The 25,461-nt window shown below is 28.8% G+C and overlaps 1 protein-coding gene across 1 annotated transcript in view; it reads left to right on the top strand.

Moving 5' to 3' along the window:
* The window catches only part of LOC136968485 (small G protein signaling modulator 3 homolog), a 43,758-nt gene extending 23,470 nt beyond the window's left edge, over positions 1-20,288 (top strand). Inside the window, exons 8-19 of the mRNA XM_067262463.1 lie at positions 3,257-3,402; positions 5,934-6,161; positions 6,276-6,461; positions 6,553-6,708; positions 7,716-7,820; positions 11,232-11,290; positions 12,025-12,118; positions 15,065-15,135; positions 16,436-16,484; positions 16,558-16,643; positions 16,756-16,878; positions 19,411-20,288. Coding sequence (XP_067118564.1) covers positions 3,257-3,402; positions 5,934-6,161; positions 6,276-6,461; positions 6,553-6,708; positions 7,716-7,820; positions 11,232-11,290; positions 12,025-12,118; positions 15,065-15,135; positions 16,436-16,484; positions 16,558-16,643; positions 16,756-16,878; positions 19,411-19,543 — 1,436 coding nt within the window. The 3' untranslated portion in view covers positions 19,544-20,288. The remainder of the gene's footprint in view (positions 1-3,256; positions 3,403-5,933; positions 6,162-6,275; positions 6,462-6,552; positions 6,709-7,715; positions 7,821-11,231; positions 11,291-12,024; positions 12,119-15,064; positions 15,136-16,435; positions 16,485-16,557; positions 16,644-16,755; positions 16,879-19,410) is intronic.
* Positions 20,289-25,461: the final 5,173 nt, after the last annotated feature.

Below are 25,461 nucleotides of genomic sequence, written 5' to 3'. Positions count from 1 at the left end.
AAAAATGAAAACACTATTTAGGCAGTAATGTAAGATCTTTAAAAGAAAGGCTGAAAGAATATTTGAAACTACTAAAGTAAAGACAGAATGGCATTAGTAAAGGAGGGTCTTGATAAAAATGTGTGTGTTAACTGGGAGCAAGCACATATTATTGTACTGCATTGAACTAACTTCCTGATATGAACAGTGAAAGTGCTAACCATCTGTATCTCAACATTTAAGAACTTTATTCATAAACAAAAGGAAGGTTTAAGTTTAGATTGTTAGACTTAGGTGCTGTCAAAGTGAAAAGAATTAAAAGTAGGGATAAAAAATGCAATACAGTAGAGCGTCGAAAAGTGGAACCAATTGGGGACTGGGGTCTTTCCAAGTAGTGATTTTTTCCAATTTCCGATTATGTATGAAAAAATATATTAACCTGTCCGATGTTCAAATTTTTCTTCGTTGCGTGTCGCTTTCTGTTGAATTTTTCTCTGTTGCGTGTTGCTTCGTGTTGAATTTTCATTGATTTTAAGCCTAACGAAAATTTTTATAATAATAATCGAGGCTATCGTATCGTTAAAAATTATTTCTTTATTTTGTACAAACAAAATAAATATATTGAAGAATATAAAAAACATGAAAATTATACTTTAGAAGTAAATCTAGTATCAAAAACGTTCGATTCAGCACGACACAGTCCGACTGAAAATCGTTCCAGTTTCCGGCCATTTCAATTACCGACGTTCCACTTTTCGACGCTCTACTGTACATCACTTATAATCGGAACACTACCTTGCAAGCACCAAAAAAAGTATTAATGTTTTTTCATTTACATTCAATTCAAAATTTTATTTTTACTTAATTTGAAGATGTATATAGGCAATATCTGAAAACATTTAAATTTATTATAAAAATACTTAAACTGATTGTTAAAAAAGGTAATTTACTGAAGTTTAAGTTTTTTCAATTAAAAAATGGATTGTGCTCTGAAGAGCAGTATATAAGTCTTAAGAGATTATATATAACAAGTGCTTATTGACACTAACATTAAGTACTGTAACATTAAGTTTAAAATTAAATTGATAGCTACTGTATATACATATCTTACATTTTACATATTTTTCATATTCATATGTTCAGAAGAAGCAGCAGTTTAAATTTTATGATATTCTTTAATTCGAAAGTACAAATTTTTATTTTTAATTGTGGTTTATGATGGCTTAAATTAATGAATACAGCTTTAGATTATATTGGCTATATAAATCAAGTTATATTGAAATCTCTATATATTCAAATCAGTTTTTTTATTTTTTATTAGCATTATAATAATAATTTAATGCTGATATGAACCATTTAGATTTACAGAAAAATTTTTATTATTTTAATTAGTTATTGTATTTTGTTATAATCATTTATAATATATATTATTTTTTAAAATTAATTTGATAGCTACTGTATATACATATCTTACATTTTACATATTTTTCATATTCAAAAGTTATATGCAATTTTGTCTTTTTCATTGATTTCAAATGCCACACCATCAAAGTAATGCTTCTGTTTTGCTATACAAAACATACATAACATCATTTGATAATTAATAAGAGTATGTTAGTAGTTTCGTAACAGAACAGAGATATTTGTTTTCAAATTTAACAGTTGAATAATAATTAATAGCTTGTTAAACTTATATCTGATTATTTTGCTACTTTAGGAATATCCTTAAATCATAAAAGTTTTTGTGTGTTGTGTTTTTTAGAATGAAATAACCATTTTTTAAGGAAAAGTTGTATAATAAATGTTTATAAAATACTTTAAAAAGGCATTAGCTTATTATGAAATTTTTTCTGTCTAAATACTTAAAAGCTTTTGAAATATCTTTGATTATTTTTTGTAAAGAAATTAATAATTTAATTAATTACTTAATTTATATAGTTTGTTTATTCCTTTTACCCAGCAGAAGAAATAATACAAAATTTTTTTTTATCAAATTAAAATTTATAAACAATAAGATGTAACAGCAAAATAACAGAGTAACAAATAACTGTAAAATAGAATTAAGATCAGAAAACTTTTTTCAACCTAGTGTCTAAATTGGAACCAGTGACAACATTAATAATGCTGTTCTTTTATCATTAAATATATTAATTGAATTGTTCAAAATAACAATTTAATTAATTAAAAATTTGTATTTTTCCAAAAGATATATATTGTAAATAAACTTTTTATAATCAAAATTTCATTTTCAGAAAAGAAATCATTGTTACAAGATATAAAATCTGATGATGATAATAATAATAACAATATTTTATTATTATTACTAGCTGTTACCTGCGGCTTTGCTCGCACGGATTTTGCAAGCAAACCCTATTTACATTCAATATTTCAACAACCATAGCAATTGTTATTTAACAACTACTACTGAGAATGATGACAATTGCTGAGAATCAAACAAACTGTTTTTAATTTGATAAATTTTCTGGAACGCTTACAATCGTTCTGTAATCAAACCAATATGCAAAAAGAAATTCAAATTTAAAACGGTTCGAACATTTGGTTAAAAAATCGAAATATATAAAAAATGTTTATAACGATGTCTGAAATGTTATCAATTTAATACACCTAAGTACTCAATGAAGACTAAACGTAGTTAAAAACAAAAAAATTGCATCTAAAATATTACAGTAGAAGCCGTTCTTCAGGTTAAGACTTAATGCTCTCCCTCTCCCCCCTGTGGGGGGAATTTTGAAAAATCCCTTCTTAGTGTGTGTTTTCATGACGTACTCTAACTGTGTACCAAATTTCACTTCTAGATTCTGGAACTTTCTAGAAAAAACTGGTACATTCTCATCGAAGCGTCACACATTTTCGAAGTCAACCACTTTCAACCCCCATATCTCCCACACCCTTATAGCTATTGAGATGCAACCACCATAGTGCACGATGGGAGACTTGGGGCTACTACCACACATAAACACCATTCATGTGCGATGTGTAGTTTTGGCTGCAGAGTGAAATATAGGCACAAACATGTCCATTTATATTTATATATATATATATATATATATATATATATAGATTATTATCATCATCATCATCATATTAAAAAAAATAATGTTTTATATATTTGTTGTGTCATTTTATCATTTTAAATAATTTATTTTTGGAGTATAAATAAATTTTTTTCATATTGTTTAAATTTTAAAAAATTTATTAGTAATTCAAGGATTCTTCTAGTATAATAACTAAATTTCTGTTAATAATTTAATTACAGAATTATCACTAATAACACTACAATGGTTTCTAACCCTATTTGCCAATGTAGTGCACATGAAGATCCTTCTTCGCATCTGGGATATGTTCTTCTATGAAGGCTCTCTTTTTCTCTTCCAAATTACTTTAGGAATGCTAAAAATGAAAGTAGGATGTTTGTAAACTAACATACCTTATCTTTTCATAGAAACTTTATTTAATAATTTTCATGTAACTAATGAGTTTTGTGTGTATAATTTTAAATAATAGAAATAATTTTTCTTGTAACATTTCAATCTGTCTTACTAAGATATTTCTTTAGATAACTAAAAAAAAATACTTTATAAAATATTAAAATTGCATTTAAGATAATTTTAAGAAAATAATTTTAAAAAAATATCTTTCAAATGATTTAAATCATGACTTTATCTTTTATTAAATCAAAAATTATAGCTTACATAAGAAATTGTACTGTCTTTTGACATTAAATTTATTTGTTTGATGAATTAAAGAAGTACTTTTGACATTTCAAAATGTTACTTCTTTTCATAGATCATTTAATAACATATACTTTTATGGAAGTGGTTATTTGTCATAAACAAATGAATGTAAATATCATATTTCAGTTTTAAAAACCTTTGTTTAAATAGATCTTGACGAATAAAATCTACATAAATAAAAATATATCACCAATCCTAGTATCTCTAGTATGATTTTAATGTTACTTCAAGGCATATTTTATTTACTGATATTTGTTTGATATATATTATAAGAGATTGAAAATTAAACTGTTATATAGTAAATTCAACTTTAATTTTTTATAACATTAATTGACATGTATATGTTACCAGCCAAACCTGATTTCGGGCCAAACTAGTTTGTCCTAAGCCGAACTGATTTATGTACTATAAATAGGTGCCAGTGTAAAAAAAATGATTTTGCGTAATTCAAACTGCCACCACAGCACACCCTGTAAAAATAAATAAAAGATAAAATATTTTGTGTGTTACACTAAGAAACACAAATAAGTTCATTTTTAATTTTAGTTTGACTCTAAAAGTTATTTTTATTATTTCGTTTGAATTTTTGAAAATATTTTCGAAAGTTAATTACCTTTAAAAGTGCATGAATAAAAAAAAAATAATAAAAAAATACAAACTGATAAGTACTGATTAGCTTATTTTTATTTTATAGTTTTGTACGAGTGTTGTATCACTTCTAATTAATACCGTTTTTGGTTAATGTTACCCTAGGTATCGAAGGTGGCGGCTCGTCTCTGATTCCAGCAATCAGAAGAAAGGAAACAGTGGGGATGCACATTCTAACCTAACCTAACCTATTCTAATAATTTGGTTGATGATAATTATGGTAATTTATTAGAATAGGTTACGTTAGCTTAGACCATGTGTCCCCACTGTTCCCTGTCTTCTGATTGCTGGAATTGGAGACGAGCCGCCACCTTCGATACCTAGGGTAACATTAACCTCGTTTTTTATAATTAAGTAGACTATGTTTGAATAAATATTGTTCATCTAATTGATTGCCTTTTAATTTTATTTTAACCATTAATATACTTGAATAATAATTCTAAATCAGTTAGGCCTAGTACAAACTAGTTTGGCCTGACACACGTAGGATAAACTAGTTTGGTCTGAAATCGGGTTTGGCCGGTAACGTATATATCTTAAATTATACAGTAATTTACATATGTAGTTGGAAATGTAATAAATAGAATATGCTATAAATTTATTGTATTATTTGTACTTATATATATGTATATAATGTATACATGAATATAGCCAGAAATTTGAGTGTGGATTACCACTTGGCTGATGAGATAAACTACAATACAGACATTATCTTAAACTCTATTAAACTCATAACTATCTTAAACATCTTAAGTATACAATATATATAATGCTTAATTAACCAAAAAATTTTATTTTCAAATTTTTAATTAAATTTAATTTAAAAAATTTTTGGTTGTCTTAATTAAGCAGCATATTTGTGTGTTTGAAATTTGGCTATTTATATGCTGTATATAGGGATGTAGTCACAGGTCAGCAAGAGACAGCCTACTAATAATCTTTCACTCCTCACTGTCTACCAACTAACCTCCCATCAAGTTTAAAAGTAAATAGCAGGAAAAAAAGAAAGTCATAAGCAATAAACCACTAGATAAAACAAAAACACACACATTACATCCAAATACTAGGTTACATGAACAGCCACAAAATAGAGTAAAATTTAATACTTGTTCAGCATTTTCTTTTTTTAACTGAGCATTGTCATGTGTACCACTAGTTTGCATATGGCTTGCATAAAGTCTGCTATATCATGTGGTGGCTCCTTGCACAATAATGTGATGCTAATGATTGTAGTGTATTGAATTTTTACAATAGTCTACCCATCTGTGTTAAGTGTCCATAAGCAACATAATTTTATATATATTTATTTATTTATTTTTGGTTGCCTTAACTAAACAGTTTGTCTGTTTGAAATTAGACATTCTTATCAATATTTCATAAAGTATCTATAATGTTTATTATATTTTCATAACTTAATTTAATTAATAGTTATATTTATTACATATTTGTTAAATCTTGGCATTAACTCTGCAAATTATTTCTTTAATTTTTAAGTCTTTAATTTTATTTGATGTGTAATGTATGATAAGTATTTTTTATAATTTATACCAGGAATCAGATTTAAAACAACTAGAAAATTCAGCACAAATATTCAATGCTCTTTCTGATATACCTGGAGACGTTGAAGATGTAGAACAGTTATTTGAAATATCTTCACGTTTAGCTTCATCTCTTACTGATACAGTTATTGAAACTCATAGAAGAAAACATTTAGCATATTTAATGGCAGATCAGGGAGCATTATTGAACCCGGAAAGTGCAAAAAATTTACCAAAACAAGTATGTTTATTGATTATTTGTAAAATCAAATATAAATTTTATACTTAAGTCTATATACTTAAATTAAAATAAAAAAATAATCCTATTATATACAATTTTTGTCTGTTTTTATAGCATTTGAATCGACGTCAATTAAAACGATCAAAATCAGTATTTCAGTTAATAATATTTGGAGATGGGGAAACTGATGAGGATATTCGTAGTAAAAATATTCGACAAACAGAAATTCTTGTAGATTTACGAGAAGCTATATTACAAGTTGCTCGTCATTTTCAATCTGTTGATCCCAAAATTAAAGTTGTATGAAAATTTTTAAAACTTATTTTAAAAATAATTCAAACAATAAGAAAAAAAATTATTTTATTAAAATATTGGTAAATATTTTTTACAGAATCTTATTGCTGATTATTCAATGGATGGACATGCTAGAGATCATGAAGTATTTGTTAATGTATCTAGAAATCGTCGAAGACGTGCCAAAGCCCTATTAGATTTTGAAAGACATGATGATGATGAATTAGGTTTTCGTAAAAATGACATTATAACAGTAAGTATATAAATGATTTTTTTAACAAAAACGTATATGCTTTTAAATATAAAAAAATCTATAGGCATGTATCCATGTTTTCAGTTTCTAATTGATGATAGAAAAAATAATTTGACTTACGTAAATAGAAATTCTTTTGATAATTTTATATATGTAAATTATGAAATTATATTCTGAAATATATAAAATTTCTCTAAATAAATTTGAATAAAATTAGAAATAAATAAAACAATAATATACTATACTCTTACTAGAGACATTCTTTTCTTAATTGAAAAGAATTTTCTCTAATTTTTAATTACAAAATTGATTTGAATATATGAGCACTAAGTTTTGGCTCTATGGTGGACTTATAACACACTATTGAAATTATTGGAGTAACCCTATGAAAATGGATCAACACAGTTTTATTATAACTATGGTATGCATTTCAGACAGTCTATCTGTCCCTCTTCAGCCATGCTTGTTACAATTTGATGAGTTTACAGGAGTTTAAATAGTACGTTTTATTCGTTGCCAAAATTGGATGTTTTCATTTTTGGTTTTTATACAGACATTTTTATTTTGTTTACAGTACAAACAGTAACGTACTTGTTGTTTGATGAATTAATTGTGAAGAAGAAAAAGTTTTTTGCAGTCTGTCAGCTTGTACAAACTATTTCTATTACTGCTACTATAGGATAGTATGCAACAGGTGTTGTTAATATAAGGACAAAAAGTAATTCACTAATGCAAAATTGATGTTTAAAAGTCTTTGTCAAGTTCCTTGTCTTTATCTATTTTCCACAGAAACTGATATGATTGTTATCTGCTTCAATTTGTTATGATTGTTATCTGTTAAGCATCAGTTTTAGAAGATATTATTAAAAGTTTTATTTGAAGAAGTATATTTCAAATTGATGTTATATTAAAAAGTATTTATAATACAGATATAACTTTCGATTTAAAAATGAATTTTAATAAATGCATAATTTAAATGTGTATATATTCTTTTTTCTTTTATGTAGATTATTAGTCAGAAAGATGAGCATTGTTGGATAGGAGAACTTAATGGATTGAGAGGATGGTTTCCTGCAAAATTTGTAGAATTACTAGATGAACGTAGTAAACAGGTATAATTATTTTAGCATTACATGAAAAAAATTACTGTTTTTGTAATAGAAAATATAGTGCATTTGTTAGGTCATTGTTGGCAATTCAATTTTTAATGATGGCATTCATAATTGCATTTATGACAAATTGTTAAAGCTATTTTTAATTATATTGCTAGCATTTGATGTTGTTAATAATAACAATTTCATAAATTCAGTTTCACTTTATTATTATAACAATAACAATAATAATAATAACAATAATAACAACTCTCCCGTGATCACCACCTGGTCGTGATGGGAGTGCCCAGTAATTTTACTGATCCATAGGGCAATGCAGGCTGGAGCACAAGCTCCTGGTAGAGACACCCATGCCAGTAAGGTCTATGGGGAGAAATGAAGCTAAGAGTGACCACACCCACATTCTGTGGAGATATTTATTATGGTAATAACCAGATCAAAGTGTGATACCGGCTCGGACGTCGCCCGGGTTAACAAGGTCCGCGTTCGTGGGTTAGGCAGAGGCTCACGTTCGAAAAATAGGCCACAGTCTCCATTGGTTACCGGTGGCAAAAGCAGCACTGGCCCAAGCATGGCTATTGCAATGCCCTCAACGGATGTGAGGAACCAACCCAGCTATGGTGTTTCTGTGGCAATGCATCCACAGACCACAAAGGCTGGAAAACCACATCAACGGATGAAATGGACAGTAGAAATGAACGAGTTTATCATCCGAACATACTACACCATCACAAAACTTGAAACAAACATGACAGCATACAGACAACAACTACACCATAGATTCACACAACAGTATCCTCCTCTCACTGTCACCGAACAAAGGGTTGTTGATCAAAAAGGAACAATTATACACAACAACCTTATTCCACAAACAACACTTGAACATATCAAACAACAGGTTGCTGATCAAATACATTAACAGACAGAAACATCTAACATTAATGAAGATCATGTAACCTGTCAGGATAATCCAGCAACAAGCATTGATAATAATACACATACAACAATTACCATTAATGATACTACAGACACTTCCTCATCCATCACTGATAACATAGACATGGATTTAGTTAATACGCTCTCACTTATATTTCAGGAAACACTCACTAAATATACAGGTACAGATCCCACACAACGACCACGAATACCAAAAATCAACACGTCAAAAGAAGTAGGAAAAACACTAAATTATGTAAACACTCACTTACTACCACACTACATTCATTCAATTACTACACTCGCAGACATTCATATATTAGTTTATGCTGGGGCAGTCACAGTTGTGACACAACATGAACTGAAAGCACAATCACAGACAGATACACAGAAAACACAATTCTATCACAAGCCTGCCTGGCAGAGAAGAATAGAAACACAAATAAATGACATTAGACAGCAATTAGGTAGGCTGACACAATACACTAAAAACAACATAACACCCAAATTAAGGAAACAGCTCAAAAACGTTTTCAAGAAAATAAAAACACACACAAAACATGAACATCACAACACATGCATTACAAAATACATTTGATACACTAAAACAAAAACTTGCTGCCAAAGCACGTAGACTCAAACGATACAAAACATGTACACTATGAAAACAACAAAATAAATTATTTACAAACAACAAAAAACTCTTTTACAGACAAATTAATAACAAAGCAAACTCTGAAGAAAAACTCAAACAAAACATGTAGAAACATACACATGGCATATATAGACTACAGAAAAGCATTCGACAGTGTTCCACACAGTTGGCTGCTACATACTCTACACATGTACAAAATACATCATCACTCATTGCATTCTTTCAAAACACTATGCAGCACTGGAGAACAACACTACATCTTAGGGTTAGTAACACTTCCATACAAACAAACCAAATTTTTACTAGGCAAGGAATTTTTCAAGGAGATTCCTTGAGTCCTCTCTGATTCTGCTTAGCCCTGAACCCATTATCTAACATGTTAAACAACATGCAATATGGTTACAATATCAGACATGAAAAAACAACACAGTTTACACTGTCACATCTCATGTACATGGATGAATAAAACTTTATGCATCCACACAAAAACAACTTCATCAACTCCTACAAATCACTCATTCATACACTAAGGACATACAAATGGAATTTAGCCTAGATAAATGCAAAACACTTCACATAGAAAAAGGAATCCTGAAGAAAGAAGATTTTGCACTTGGAAATGGAGACATTATTGAATCCATGGAAGAGGGCGAGTTCTGCAAGTATTTAGGATTCCATCAGGCCAAACTAACAGAACATGCACAAATAAAGCAAAGATTAATTAAAGAATACCAAAGTAGGTTAAATGCTATTCTCAGAACACAGTTAAATGCAAAACATACAGTTAAAGCAATAAACACATATGTCATTCCAGTACTTACATATTCTTTTGGAGCTATACATTGGACTCACACAGATCTTGAGCAACTCCAAAGGAAAACAAGAACAACACTTACTAAGCATAAACAACATCATTCTAAATCCGCCACAGAAAGATTAACCCTTCCACGTAAAGATGGCGGACGTGGCCTGATTGACATAGTTAACCTTCACTACAAACAAATACAGTCACTGCGAGAGTTTTTCTACAAAAAACAAGAAACATCACAATTACATAAAGCAGTAACTCTAGCAGACTCGAATAACACACCATTAAACTTACACTCACATCATATGGACACAACACAACATATAAAAAGCATGGACACCATTAAGCAAGCGTGGGCTCGAAAGGCACTCCATGGCAGGCATCCTTATGATCTGGCCCAGGATTTTGGTGACAAAACTGTGTCAAACAGCTGGTTAGCTCGGGGATGTCTCTTTGGGGGAGATGGAAGGATTTATGATCGCCATACAGGATCAGGTCATAATTACTAAAAACTACAGAAAACACATACTCAAAGATGCAACACTCACAAATGACACATGCAGAAAATGTCACATCATGCCAGAAACTATACAACACATCACCTCTGGTTGCAAGCTCTTGGCACAGACAGATTATTTACACAGACATAATCAAGTAGCAAATATAATACACCAAGAGCTTGCAAAGAAACACAAATTAGCAGACATCCACGAACCATACTACAAATACATTCCACAGACAGTATTGGAAAACAACACGCACAAAATGTACTATGACAGAGCCATAATCACAGATAAAACAATTTACCACAACAGACCAGACATCACACTCATTGACAAATGCAATAAGATCGCTTATATAATAGACATCTTTGTTCCAAACACTAATAAAAAAAATGAAAGCTATGTGTTTATGTTGTTAGAGTAAATATTTTATTAATTAATTTGATTTAATTCTTAGAAATATAGTCATGTAGTACAGTAAGTTATTTAAAAGAAAAACAAATTTTTAGTATTCCAGTGCCGGTGATGATTCTGTTTCTGAAGCAATTACAGATTTAGTGCGTGGAACGTAAGTGGCAATCTTAGTAAAATTGAAATACTCTAAATTTAGAATTAGTGATTTATCATAAATTAAGAGAGTGTTTCTATTTTAATCAATTAATTTAGTTATGTAAAAAACGAATTATTTAAATTAAAAAACATTTTTTTTAACATTTTACATCTGAATATGACATTGAGAAAACAATTTTTTGAATTAAGATACAACTGGAGTTTAAATATATTTTTTATATATTTAAACTCCGTATATTGTACAATAGTAAATAAAGCAATTGTTTAAAACTTTTTTAGAATAATAGTTTTTAAAATATTCTGCAGAAGTAACTCAAACTCTTTGGACAAAACAACTCCATCATTACTGTAAATAATTCCTTAAGTGAACAGATACTTGTTTATTATGGTTTCAGATGTAAAGATTATAAGATTTACATGTATTAAAAATAACTCAGAATTCTTTTTTATTATTTTATTAATTATTGGTAAGAAAATTTTTTTAATATCGGACAAATTCAATTCATTGAAATCGAATAATTGATCATATTTTAGACCAGGTCACAGTTACAATAAAATTTTGAGAAGAATCACTTATGGAACCAAGTAAAATCTGAAATTAATTTTAGTAATGTTAGGTATACAATAAACATGTTTTAGTAAAAAAATATCTAAGATATGTGATAGACAATAAGTAATAAAGGTATAGATTATTTTACAAATTATATAATATATTATTATTTACTGTTGTAGGTTATGTCCAGCAATCAAAGCTGTCTTAGAACATGGTATGAAGAGATCTTCTATATTGAATGGACCTTGTCATCCATGGCTATTTATTGAAGAGGTAACTGTAGGAATATAACATAATTTGTTAACATTAACATAATTTATCGTTATGAAAGTGTATTGGGGTCTCTAACTTAAGACTAAATATGGCTCCTGAAGCTTATTTTTCTGTTTGCCCAGTTTGTTTTCACTGATGTTTTATCATCAACATTCAAACTAGTTCAAATCATATAAATTTTTGAAAAGTCAATTAGAATTAATAGACATTGCTTTAAAGAATTTTTATAAAAATACATTTAAAGAAAGGAGTATTTGTTAAATTTTTACAAATTTCTGCCAGAAAAACAAATTTTATTGAAATTTGCAGTGAGGATATTTTCTATTTTTGTTTCTGTGTACCTTCATGAAAAAACTTTTCAAAAATGAAATATATATATACAGTAGAGAGTCGAAAATCGGAATCAATTGGGGACTGGGGTTGTTCAGATTAGTGATTTGTTCTGATTACCGATTATGTACGAAAAAATATTTTAACCTACCCGATGTTGAAATTTTTCTCCGTTGCGTGTCGCTTTGCATTGAATTTTCGTTGATTTTAAGCCTAACGAAAATTTTTATAATAATAATCGAGGCTATTGTATCGTTAAAAATTATTTTATTTTGTACAAACAAAATATATTGAAAATACAGTAATAAAATTTAAATTTGCCAACTGAAAATCATTCCGATTACCGGGGTTCCGATTAACGACTCTCCACTGTACAATCAAAATATTGAATATCAGTGTACAAATATCTAAAGACAATTTTTAAAATTGGATATCACAAAATTTATTCTCAGTTATTGATTCAAAAAAGCAGTTGCAAATTTCACATTGATTTATGTTTGTTGTTATTCAAAAATAGCTTAATCTTGACATATCTTTTGTACCTGGCCCTCAAACTTTTCTCTTATAGCTCATATGGCCCTTCTCAGAAAAAAGTGGTGATTCCTGAAATATATTATTATTATAATTTTAATACAGTGAAACCTCAATCTATCGTTTTTGGGGGGAAAATGACTGATGCAGTAAAACAATTGACATGAGAAATTTATGACATCAAAATTTTTTATTGTTTATCTCATATAAAATGTGTATTTTTCAGTGATATGCCTATATGATGGCTTTCTGTAATACTAAATGATATAGCATTTGTGCATGAATGTTCATTTATTCTACATTTTAAAAAATTGTTAAGAATACTGTAATTTGTTATATTTTCTTTTGGTAAGAATATTTAATGTATTGATATATTGGAGGCAACTGATCAGAAAAATTTGATAATGTGTAAAAGTGCATTATATATAGTAAACAACAACAGTATAACATGTGTATTTGCCATTACTAATAAATCTGAAGACCTTATGTTGATGTAGAAGATTGTGGAAAAGTGCATTTCTAATTTTTCTGATAACCAGTTCAAAATGTATTTTTGTATGTCACAATCTTCTAAGTATGTAATATGCATATAATTTATGGTAGTAGACATCTTAACTTCTGTTTTTAATGCTCGGAAACTCTGCACTAGTGCTGCAGCAGCTACCTTAAAGCAGAAATAACTTAACTGTCTTTTAACAAAGCGGCTTTAAGTGTTTTACCGGAAAATGCACCCAATATGTACAGTAAAATAAAATATATGTACTTGCTATGTAAATAATTGCAAGGAATTATCCAGGAAAAGACAATAATCTGTGTCTTTTGGTACGATTACAATATTATAGTATAGTACAATATTATCCTATTAGATAAATACAGTATATTAAGAAGAGATATTTGGGGAATTGGTTTAGTTTCGTTAATGAACTAATGTTCATATATGACGCTTTTTAACTTTAGATTTAACTTTTAAATATGGTAAACTTTTATTATTAGTACACAAAAATCAGAGTGTCAATTTAGCATCCTCTATTGTGAGTAGAATGATTGATGCAGGATAATATTTTTCTTTTAGTTAAAATACAGAATGAAACATTGAGAGATAGGAAATGAAGAATATGGGAAAAATTAACGTTATATAAATACGTCCTTATTTGGGACTGGAGGAAAAAACTGATAGATGTGGGAAAACAACTGATATGGTAACAATAGATCAAGGTTTCCCTGTAATTATATTATAATCTGTGATAACTTATTTTATATTTGGATGAAATATATTTATCTGGATTTTATTTTCATAATAGTAAATTTGATACTTTTTCATTTATGTTTTTCTGTTTTGATGTCCATTAGCATTGCAGATTTTAAATAACAAAAACCATTGCTTTACTGGAGTCAAAAACAGAAAGAGACCATTAGTTCACTAATATTTTAGAATCTCTGAAGTTGTTGATTTTGTATTATAATCATAATAAAAATCAAACAGCATATTTTGATTTTATTTTTCTTTGTGTGTGTTCATTTCATATTATAATCATAATAAGTGCTGCAATTCTGCAGCACTTAATCAGGGGTATAAAGTTCACAATAAACTAAACAAAAATCATGAATTCACATAAAATTTAAAAATAACTGAACTAAAAAGGCAATTTAAAATTCAGTTCTTGAATAGTCTTTAACCTAACTTAGACTTAGGAGCAAATAACATGAATGTACTAGGTTAAAAAGTCAAACATGTGCCTGTTTTCAAGTTAAAAGACATTACAAAATTCAAAAATAACAGAAATAAACATTCTTTATAGTTTTGTGACTTTTATTTCCTGGTGGTGGATTTAGCAGGTCCAAAAGTACTAGAGAATTGATGATTATTTTTTGTTTGACTTCAATAAGGTGGCATTTTGTGTACTCTTTGGATGTTTTACTTATCTTTAAAGTTATATGTAATTAATGATAGGATCATTAATTATATAAAAATATAAATTTAATATTAGATCGTGATTAAAAATTATTTTAATCACGGTTTAATTATTTAAATTATTTTAAATAAAATGTTAAATAATCTTAAATTTTTATTGGCATTTATTTCAGGTTGCTAATAAAGAAGTAGAAAAGGATTTCAATTCCGTATATTCTCGATTGGTTTTATGCAAAACTTTCAGGTAATTTAAATTTTAAAATGAATATAAAAAGTGTTTTTAAAATGCTGCTTTGGTGACAAATAAATGATTATATATATATATATATAAAATGATTGATTTAATATTAATATTAAAGTATCATTTTTATTTAAAGTTTTCTTTTAATGTTACATAATCTGATAAAATACCTTTTAACATAAAAGTTTTTTATTCTTTTATAAATTTGTTATGAAATGTTTTACACATTAGTGCAAACAAGAACAATTATGTTATCACTAAATTAGTTTGTCATTTATTTTGCTGAAATCTTTCAATTTGATTTCTTAGTTTCTTCTTTTATAATGTGAGTAAAAATTGTTAATGGAACAATTTATTTTATTTTATTAGTTTTAGATGTTTCTGGCTATTCCAATTTTTAAAAATCATATATTGTTTATATATTAATTCAGCTATATCCCTGTCTCTAAACTTTCTGTACCTGTAGATTTAACCACTACTGTTATAGATGAAGAGCAAATTTTTAGATATTGTATATGTTTGTATAGGTGTGTTTGATACATCCAAAATTTTTTCTGTACTTCAGATGTCTTTATTTATTTACAAAGTAAGGAGGACCTTCCCTAGTTATGCTATTGCTGAGTAACAGTTACTATATTTTATAAATGCAGTGTATACATAAACAAAATATATATGTATACTCTATATATATACACTGCATTCATAAAATATGTACTTTTAATTTAATAAAAATAAATTAATTTAAGATTCAAGATTTTTTTTTTCATATTAATGTTTACAGGTCATGGAGTCTGTACACCATTGCTCTGACTCAATAACTAATTCCTACTTTATGGCTATATTGCTTGCAACAACACTGCATTGTACATTGTAGTCTCAAGCATTTCATTGAATCATGAAATATGATATGATGGTTGAATGAGGGGAGGTATGGGAGATGGCACTACACTGTTTAACAGTCCTGTTGCTAGAGTTTGACATGCAACATCCCTAATAGAATTGTTTTTATTTTTTATGTCATTTCGATGAGTGCTGGTTTTGATAAAAATATTAATTTTAATATTTATTATATTATTTATTATACACTGTGTAATAAAAATCAAACAGCATATTTTGATTTTATTTTTCTTTGTGGGTGTTCATTTCATATTATAATCATAAGTGCTGCAATTCTGCAGCACTTATTATGATCATAATATGAAATGTATAGTAACATTATAAAAATAAAGAAACAAAATTATTTAAGGACTAATATAATTAATTATGTATGTTTTATAAAACAATTCTTGTTTAATTTTTTCAGACTCGATGAAGATGGAAAAGTATTAACTCCGGAGGAAATTTTATATAGGGTATGTAGAAATAAATTCAATTGTAATGTCTTTATATAAAGTTCTTTTAATAATTATATTATATAAAATTTAGTCAGTGCAAGCTGTTAATTTGTCCCATGATGTAGCCCATGCTCAAATGGATGTAAAATTAAGAACACTTATATGCATTGGACTCAAGTAAGAAGTTTTTTTGAATGAATGTCAATATTTTTATGTTTATTATTCTTTTGTTGAAAAAGTTATTATAATTTTAACTTAATTATACTTATAACTTGAAATTTTATTTCAGTGAACAAGTTCTTCACTTATGGTTTGAAGTACTTTGTTCGTGTGTTAGTGTAGTTCAGAAGTGGTACCATGTGTGGTCTTTCATCTATAGTCCTGGTTGGGTCCAGATAAAATGTGAATTAAGGTATATATAGTAAATTATTTTAGAAAAAAAACAGTTGAAAAAATTAACAAATAATTTTAAATATTCAAATCTTAAATATCTAATATTTCAGTAATTATAATTTTAAGTAATACCAGTTTCAAATGTTAAATTTTAATTAACTATCAAAGAAAGCACAAATTTGTAAGAGACTTATTTATTTTCTTAATTAGCATTAACATTTTTACAAAATTTTAGCATGTAATTTTTATTATTTTGTTGTTTTATTTCTCTTCAATTTAATAATACTAGAAAAATGTTAAATAATTATAGTGTTTTATTGATCTCAATGATAACAGTCAGTCTGGAAAATTGATATATACCAGGGGTCACCAAACTTTTTTCACAGTGGGCCAGATAACTGAGAGAATGACAAGTGCAGGCCATATAACTATTTTGTTCAATACAACACATTGAATACACAAAAAATAAAGGCAACTAACATATTTATTTACCAATACACAAACATGATGGCTGCAGTAAACTGGTAATCGCTTTCCTTAGGAACATCATTGTAGGTACTTATACAAAAGCACTCTGATATCCAAAGTCGCAAAAAGTTGCTGAATTTTTTATTTCGCTGATTTATCTAAAAATTATATTACTGTCAGATGCAAAAATCAGATTGGACCAATTTTGGCATTTTTGTTTACACTTACAGTAAGACCCCACTTAGCGCTTTGTCATCTAGGAACGCATCCCCCGCGTTAAGTGAAACAGCATTAAACGGGGTCATTTTAACATAGAGTAAATAGGGATAGGTGAACATGCAATAAACAGATTTTAATTTTAGGTTATTTTTATATTAATTTGTATAATATGTTAAATAACACATTAACATATGCACACAGAAATGTAAAGTTCATTTTTTGTGATGAAGATCCTGGCTCTTCTGAAATTCCTAAGATCACATCCAAAATGCATCGTTTTGCTTTTGCACTTTTTTCAAAATCTGGATCATTTGCTACAATTTGATCACCAATTTCGATTATCATTACCAAACTTTATTAAGGAAATCTGTAGAGGAATTCTTTGGGTTCTTCGTTTTCAGAATCTCTATTTTCCAGTTCTACACGAATTCCTTGTTCTGACAGTTCTTGAAGGTTATCATTAATAAGGTTCTCACCAGAAACCTGCAGTAACTCCTCAATATCTTGCTCATACACATCTCCTAGTCATGCTGTATCGTTAGGTTGACCAAATTGTCAACCTAACAATACAGTGACAGGCTCTTCTCGTTGAGAATTCTTGGATACCTTCAGCCATAACTTCTTCCAAACTCTGTTCACGCATTTATCAGTTAATTCTTGCCAAGCCAAGTCAATATATTTCCTATGGCATCCATGATGTATTTTTTCCAAAATTGCACCAAACAAACATAGATTTAAAGAAAGTACACCTTTTTGCCACTTTTTTTCTGATTGGTCGTGTTTGTAAATAATCGTATAATGTACAAATCAATGAAATGCCTCAAAAATTAAAATCAGCATAAATTTTGAGCTATTTTGAGGCTTTGAGCAGAACACATTATATCAAATCAGCATTAAGCGGGATCTTAATTTTTTTACATAGTAAAATACAGTAAGTTTATCTACAGTCTATGATGTTTCCATATAAATAATTACATTTTAGCTCATTTGTGGTACAGTGCGGCAACGGGTTAGTTGAACCGACCTCGCAGGCCGTAGTTTGGTGACTCCTGATATATACAAATGTCAGTAGAATCCCAATTAACTAAGACCTATTTAATCAAAATTCCATATTTGACGTGAATTATGGAGGATACTTAGTCAATAAAGCCAAGTTGTACGTTACAATTCATTTCACGAATCTTGACTATGCATGGTATTTGAAAGTAGTTCTAAAAGTCTTTAAAATGATTTTTTACTTTGACTTTTCTCTTTTTGTGGTGGAAAATGCTTATGATGATGATTTTAGCTAAATTTTATATATATTTATTATATATATATTTATCACATATAATAAAATTATTAATAGAGCATAACAATCAAACAGAACATTCAACTGTTAAATGTATATACCTGGAAAGTTGATAACAGTTTCCTACTTTAAATATGGTTTATTTTTATTGATGTTGTAATAGGAAATTAACAGTATATCACATATAGTTAGATGTTATAACTATGATATAGTTAGAACTGTTTCAAAAAATTATCATAGACTTTCTTTTTTAATAACTAAAACAAACTGAATGGGAAAACTTGAGTAAATTCATTAATTTATCAGGTTTGAATTTTAATGTTGGTAACAGTAAAGCTGAAAAGACAACGATGATGTAATTTCTAACTCTTAATTTTTTAAGTAGAGTAAATTTAAACATTACAGCTATTTACAATTATATTTTCATCATCAAATCCTTAAAGGTATTATTTACAATATGAAAACTGGTTAAAAGATTTTAAAATCTTATTTTCTGCTTGTATTCAGTATTTAAATTTTCTAATATAAAAATTAGAAAGGACTTTAATTTAATGAATTTAGTTTTATTTTCAGATTACTGTCACAATTTGCCTTTAATTTGAATCCAGACTGGGAACTACCAATCAAAAATGAACCTTCACAGCCATTGAAAGAAGGTGTTCGGGACATGCTAGTCAAGCACCATTTGTTCTCTTGGGATTTGTGACAGCAGGAGGATGAGGTGATTTATCACCTCTAATATAACCCTTGTGTGATTCACTGACAAAACGTCATTAATTTCCTCCGAAATATTAATTACAAAAAATTTTTCCTTTTCGCCAGGGTAACATTCCATTCACGGTACAAATGACAAGTGTTTTTTCCCCCTTTCCGAGTGGTTTTTGTTATTGGAAATTTTCAATTTATATTTTATTTTAAAATATTTTAACTTGTTTACTTTTATTTATGACAAATTTCTCAGTATTCACTTAATTCAATTTTTTCACCAAGTTGATATGTTGAGTTTTTATTTACAAAGTTTTATTTATTCATTGTTAATATTTTGGCATTCTGCTACAATTCACAATATTGCCATAAGATTTATATTAATGATAAAAAAAATTATACAACTTGTTGATATAAAAATATATTAAAATTTTAGATATATACAAGATGGGAACAAATAGTTGATTTAGTTTATATGAAAAATAAAGAAGAAAAAATCAGTTTTATTTATTAACACACTTTGAAACCTCAGGAATAGTCTAATTATTTTTTACATGTCATGTATTAAAGGAAATTATAATTAGACTGATTGAAATAATAAATATATGTATACATATGTTTAAAAAAAGATTATATGAATCAAGCAAATTTTTATTTTAACTGATCTAGTCAATTAACAATCTTATCTTAAGCAGAATGTATACATGTTAACAAAGATAATAAATGAATAACTTGAGCATTTTAAATTTATTGTAAGTGACTTTTATTTTATTAGATTTTTATAAAGAATAAAATCCGTTTTAAGTATATTTAATACTGTAAAGGGTAAAATAATTTAATGAAAGTGACAGGGAATTTAATAATAGCTGTAAAGAGCGTATTTCTACAGAATTTTTTAATAAATAACTGACAGTACTGTCACAAATTAAATCCGAGCAGTTAATTTCGGAAAATGAATAGATTCATTTAATACATATTTTAATGAATAAAACTGGAAATAATAGTTTTAAATATATTTTATAAATATTTATGTATTTGTTTTTACTTAACAGATAGAAATTATTTTTATCTGTTTGGGTTTAACCATTCATAAACATTCTCAATACATAATAATTAATCCTCTAAAATATTTTGCTCAGTATTTCTTTTTACAATTTAACAAAACTATGCAAACAAATATATAATTGTAATATGCAACAGTTTTTCAAAGATTACCACACAAAAGTAAGATGTGAAAGATAAAATTTAGAATTAAATCCATTTTATTGGCATAATTGAGTTCTTAATTTAAGTTGATCTTTTTAACATATGATCTTTTTTGTCATCTTTATGTCTGGGATTCTCAATAAAAATAATTATAAGATATCTGAGATATCCAATTAGCAACTTCATTTTTTTATTTTAGAAATAGCTTAATTTCAAATGGAGATTGAGTTTAGACTTAGTTTTCATTCATGTAATGAACCAAAAACACTATTATTATTAGTTTGCTCAATTTATATTTTATATATTAATTTGGAATTGAAAAATATGAAAATTTTGTGTTTCATTCCAATTGTTTGAGTTAGATAAAAATAATTTCACCCATATTGGATTCTTCAAAACAAGAATTCTTATACTACAAATGATCATAATATAACAAGGAAAAGGATTCGCTATTATTAATAATAGTCCAAATAAATAAGTTAAAAGGACCAAGAATAATAAGTATGTATTATTAATAATTTGTTGTTCCTTCTTTATACTTCTCTTTATTCTCTCAGTATTGTCATATCATTGCTGTTAAAATGTTGCGTTTTGGTGTATGACAAACTTAACAAGTAATGTTGTTAGTTAAAATACTGTACAAAAATCAAAAATGATTATTTCATGTACTATTATTGGATAAAAGTAGCTCTGAATGAGGAAGGTTGGTTGAGACCTTATCGGAACTGTAGACCATATCTATAGGAGTCAAAGGAACCGATGGTCTACGTACGGCTCTTCACAAGATATAACCCCAAAATATCAACCGAGCTGTTTGTTAAACACATGATAGGCTTAATGGAATATGCAGTGGGACTTCAAATTAGTATCAATGGCATTTCTTGTGTTTTCTGTTTTACTAGAGACTAAAAGCTCATAAAAGAGTTGATTTTTAGCATTGTTATGAGAAATATTTCTGGATTTCTTTACTTTTAAATTTTATCCCATTTTTGAGCATCTTCAAAATTCCAAAAAAGAAATCCGGTCGTAAACTGCGGATTTCTTTAGTGCCCCATCACCGTAAACTTGCTGCGTGGCCGACGGTGTCTCTGCAGCGGTTTTACCCAATTTGCATACGAACTCGACGTTTGCACGCTGCTCGAACTGGGACATAGTGCCAAATGATAAGCAGTCACATCCAACAAAGACGCTAAAGTAACGACTGTGCAAGTCTAAACTTTCACAAGCATTGTCATACTGTGAATAGACATGCCGAGCTTCCCATTACAGCAATGCATAACCTTATCTTATATCGCATTTTCTAACTGTAGGTAAATTCCGGGAACTTTTTGATTACCCGTTGTATATAGAATAAGAATGAACAGGAGCATAGAGGGTCAATTATGATTCAACTGTTATTCAGATTACAGCAGCAGTTCTCAAAGTTATCAATCCACAGACTAAACAGCACTGGACTGTTATATATATTTCAAAGTTTCTTGCATGTTTCATTTCTACTTATGGTATCTATCATTCATAAAGTGATGAAGGTTTTAATGGGGGTTGAGTTATGTTGGACATCAAAAGAGGGAAAGAAGTTACAAAAACTGGGACAAGAGAAGGGAGTAAAAGTTTCAAGAAAAATGCACATGTAATTTATGGAAAGCCCAAGTGCTTGGACTGCAGAAAATGGACTTGCACCACTTTCGTAATCAACGGTCACGCAACGTCATTTACCGACGAATTTTTAATTGATCAAAGCTTATGGTTATTTTAAAATAATAAATATGAATTGTTTATAAATAAAAAGTTCACACTGAATTATATGTATATTATGTGATTTCTCAATTTTTTCCAAAAATGAACTTACACCGCTTTCAAAATAAACGATCCATATATGAAACATGTTATTAAATAACATTTATATAAATAAATCTTTTACATTGCCAAATACAAACTTAGAAAACTGAGGTAATGAGTTTCTATACCACATAAAAAGTTAAAGTTAATTATAAATGAAGTTTCATAATGTGATTCGTATAGACGTAAAAGAAAGACGTCGGCCGTACAGGAAATGTTTAGCTGGTAGAAAGAGCTTAAGGGAAAGGGGAGAGGAGATAGACAGTAGAGAAAGATAGGATCCCTCTGAACGGCATACATATGGCTACAGTACCCTCTACGTTGATGTTGGCATGCAGTTTTCGGGCTGCAAGGCCGTAGTCCCCCGAAGAGTCTAAAAGAAAACCAGAATGTAGCGAACACCAATAATCGAGTGCTGCCACAAATAGCTAAGTGTAGAAGTTAGTGCCAAGTGGCTGTTAGTAGGAAGACTTATATCTACTTAATATTAATAAAACTGAATGCGATTGCAAATCTTAATACTATTTAACAGCTAGACATAAGCGTGAAAAGCAAACAAACACAAGACAAATGGACCGACAGAGACAAATGAGCAAGACCGTAATTTCTTTTTCAAACATTAACTAACCTACCATAATTTAGGACAAACCTAACAACCCCTAATCTAATTTAACCTAACCGGAAACCAAGCTAAGAGTCCCTAATCTAACTTACAACTAGGACTAACCAAATTTAGACTGAAAAAGCAGAAAATTAAAATTAAAATACAAAGTTAAAAACCAGCTATATACTGACAGTTGAAACAAAGCAAGGGAAAGCTAATTGCCATGTGCGCCCCTGGAGAGAGTGCTCTCAAGAGCCCCACTATGATTCAATGTGATTCATACAAGATCCCATTTTATTTATTTAATTAGAAAATAAACTTTTATGCATCAAATAGTCTTAACATTTTTAGCACACTTCACAGTAGTGGAGAAGTGCTTATGTTAGGACTTTTGTCCGTCTGTCAGATTTCCACACGCATGCGCAACGACTTTACTTTCATTATCTAGGCTTTATGTTCCATTCAATCCACCATAGAGCATGTCCACACCCATGCACAAAAGGGAACTGAACATTTTTGTTTATAGTCACTGTAAACTATATTAAAAACTACCCAGTTAGTATATTGTATTAAATTTTATAATTTAATATTATAATAATTATTATTATAATAAATTTATTTTTTTAAATATTTGATTTGCTTTTATGGAGCATGCTATCAGAAAGATTGACCCGTCTTGTTTTACAATAGTAAAACAAAATTTAAAAAGTATATACATGTGAACATCCTAAACACAATGATGGCTTTGATGATTTGCCATTGCCACTGCTACTACTACATACTGTTACCAAATCTGCTAGTGTGCCACCTCATTCTTGCATAGATGTGCTTCAGTGGCTCGAGAGTAGGTTAGCAAACTGCTAGCTAGGACGACGTGGCCTCGTTTGACGGTCACTGCATTTCGGACTCGACCCTCTAATTTTTCGTGGGTTCACCTAAAATCGTAGACGATGCATACATACCCTACAGCATAAATTGGAGAGAAACGAGTCCTATGAATTGATGACACCAGGAGAATTAAGTGCCAGCCATAATGTCATACTTGACCATCTACATCAGTGATTCCCAAACTTTTTTGATCCATCACCCCCTTTGTTTCTTAAAGTTATACCCAACTCCTCCTAACCCATTTTCCCATGTGTGAGAAAGGCTTGGAAATATTCTTAGGAAAACTTTTCTATGAACCTCACTTCGTGTGCTTACCGTAAATTGTTCTCAACATCTGGAAACCATTAAACCAATGTTTCTTACCCGTTTAACAGAGGAAAGGGAAAGGCTGTCGGTGATCCAACCTTTGCCTATGGTCTCTGTTTAGTACCCTGCCTCCAGCATCCCCTTCTTTTCACCCTCTAGATTTACTCACTGCCCACAGGGGGCAGTAGCATCCACTTTGGGAACCACTGAAGGTAGTCTTATTCTTTCAGCATACTAACAAAATAAAACTCACCTTTTTGTATTATTTCTGCAAAGATGTCTTTATCCTTTACAGCCAGAGATTATTGTATTTACGCTAAATCTTCTTAAATTGATTCCCTTTGGTTATTTTAGCACTGGAACAAGGATGCGTGTGCACTTGTGCAATGCTGGAAAGATCTTATTCGCTCCTGGATAGATGTTTAAGTGTACCAGTTCACATTTGCTAACAGATTTTTCTTTCTATGCTTAACGTGAAAGATTTTAAAACGTTTTACGGGGACCATCATTGCTTTCTGTTAATTTTCAATTTAATTCAAGTTAACTTGCATTTCTTATACTGACATCTTTCCAAATCAATTTGAAAATTTTGTACCACATGGTGGAGACAAGATTAATTAGTGAAATTTTTATTAAATGACCAATCACTTTTTGTTTTTTAACGATTCACTTAATTTGTCGTCATTTTTTTTTTTTGAAATCAACTCTTGTAAAGCTATCGGAGAATTTTTGACATTAATTTGTGTTGTTATCCAATTTCTCAAATTTTGGTGTTTACGTTCTGTTTTTAGATTTCGGCACAGTTGCTACTTGTATATTCTTAAAGATTTCTCTGATGGTAAGATAAAATTTAATATTAATCTGTGTGTGATATGGTTATTTTTATAGGGGAAAAAAAACATTTTATAACTAGTTGATAAAGTTATAATTGAAATTTATAAATTATTACTCTAAAAATGTACTCTAGTGAAATCCATGCTATTATATTAAAGGATATTTGTCAAATTTCACACCACCAATAAATTTATTAGAGGTGGTGATTAATTTGTTGAAGAAAACTTTTAGGCATAACTGTA

This window comes from Centruroides vittatus, unplaced genomic scaffold (genome assembly GCF_030686945.1).
Source record: "Centruroides vittatus isolate TY-2023 unplaced genomic scaffold, ASM3068694v2 contig_1477, whole genome shotgun sequence".
Lineage (NCBI taxonomy): Eukaryota > Metazoa > Arthropoda > Arachnida > Scorpiones > Buthidae > Centruroides > Centruroides vittatus.
Note: the sequence above shows the minus strand (reverse complement) of the source record. Positions and strands in the feature narration are given on the sequence as shown.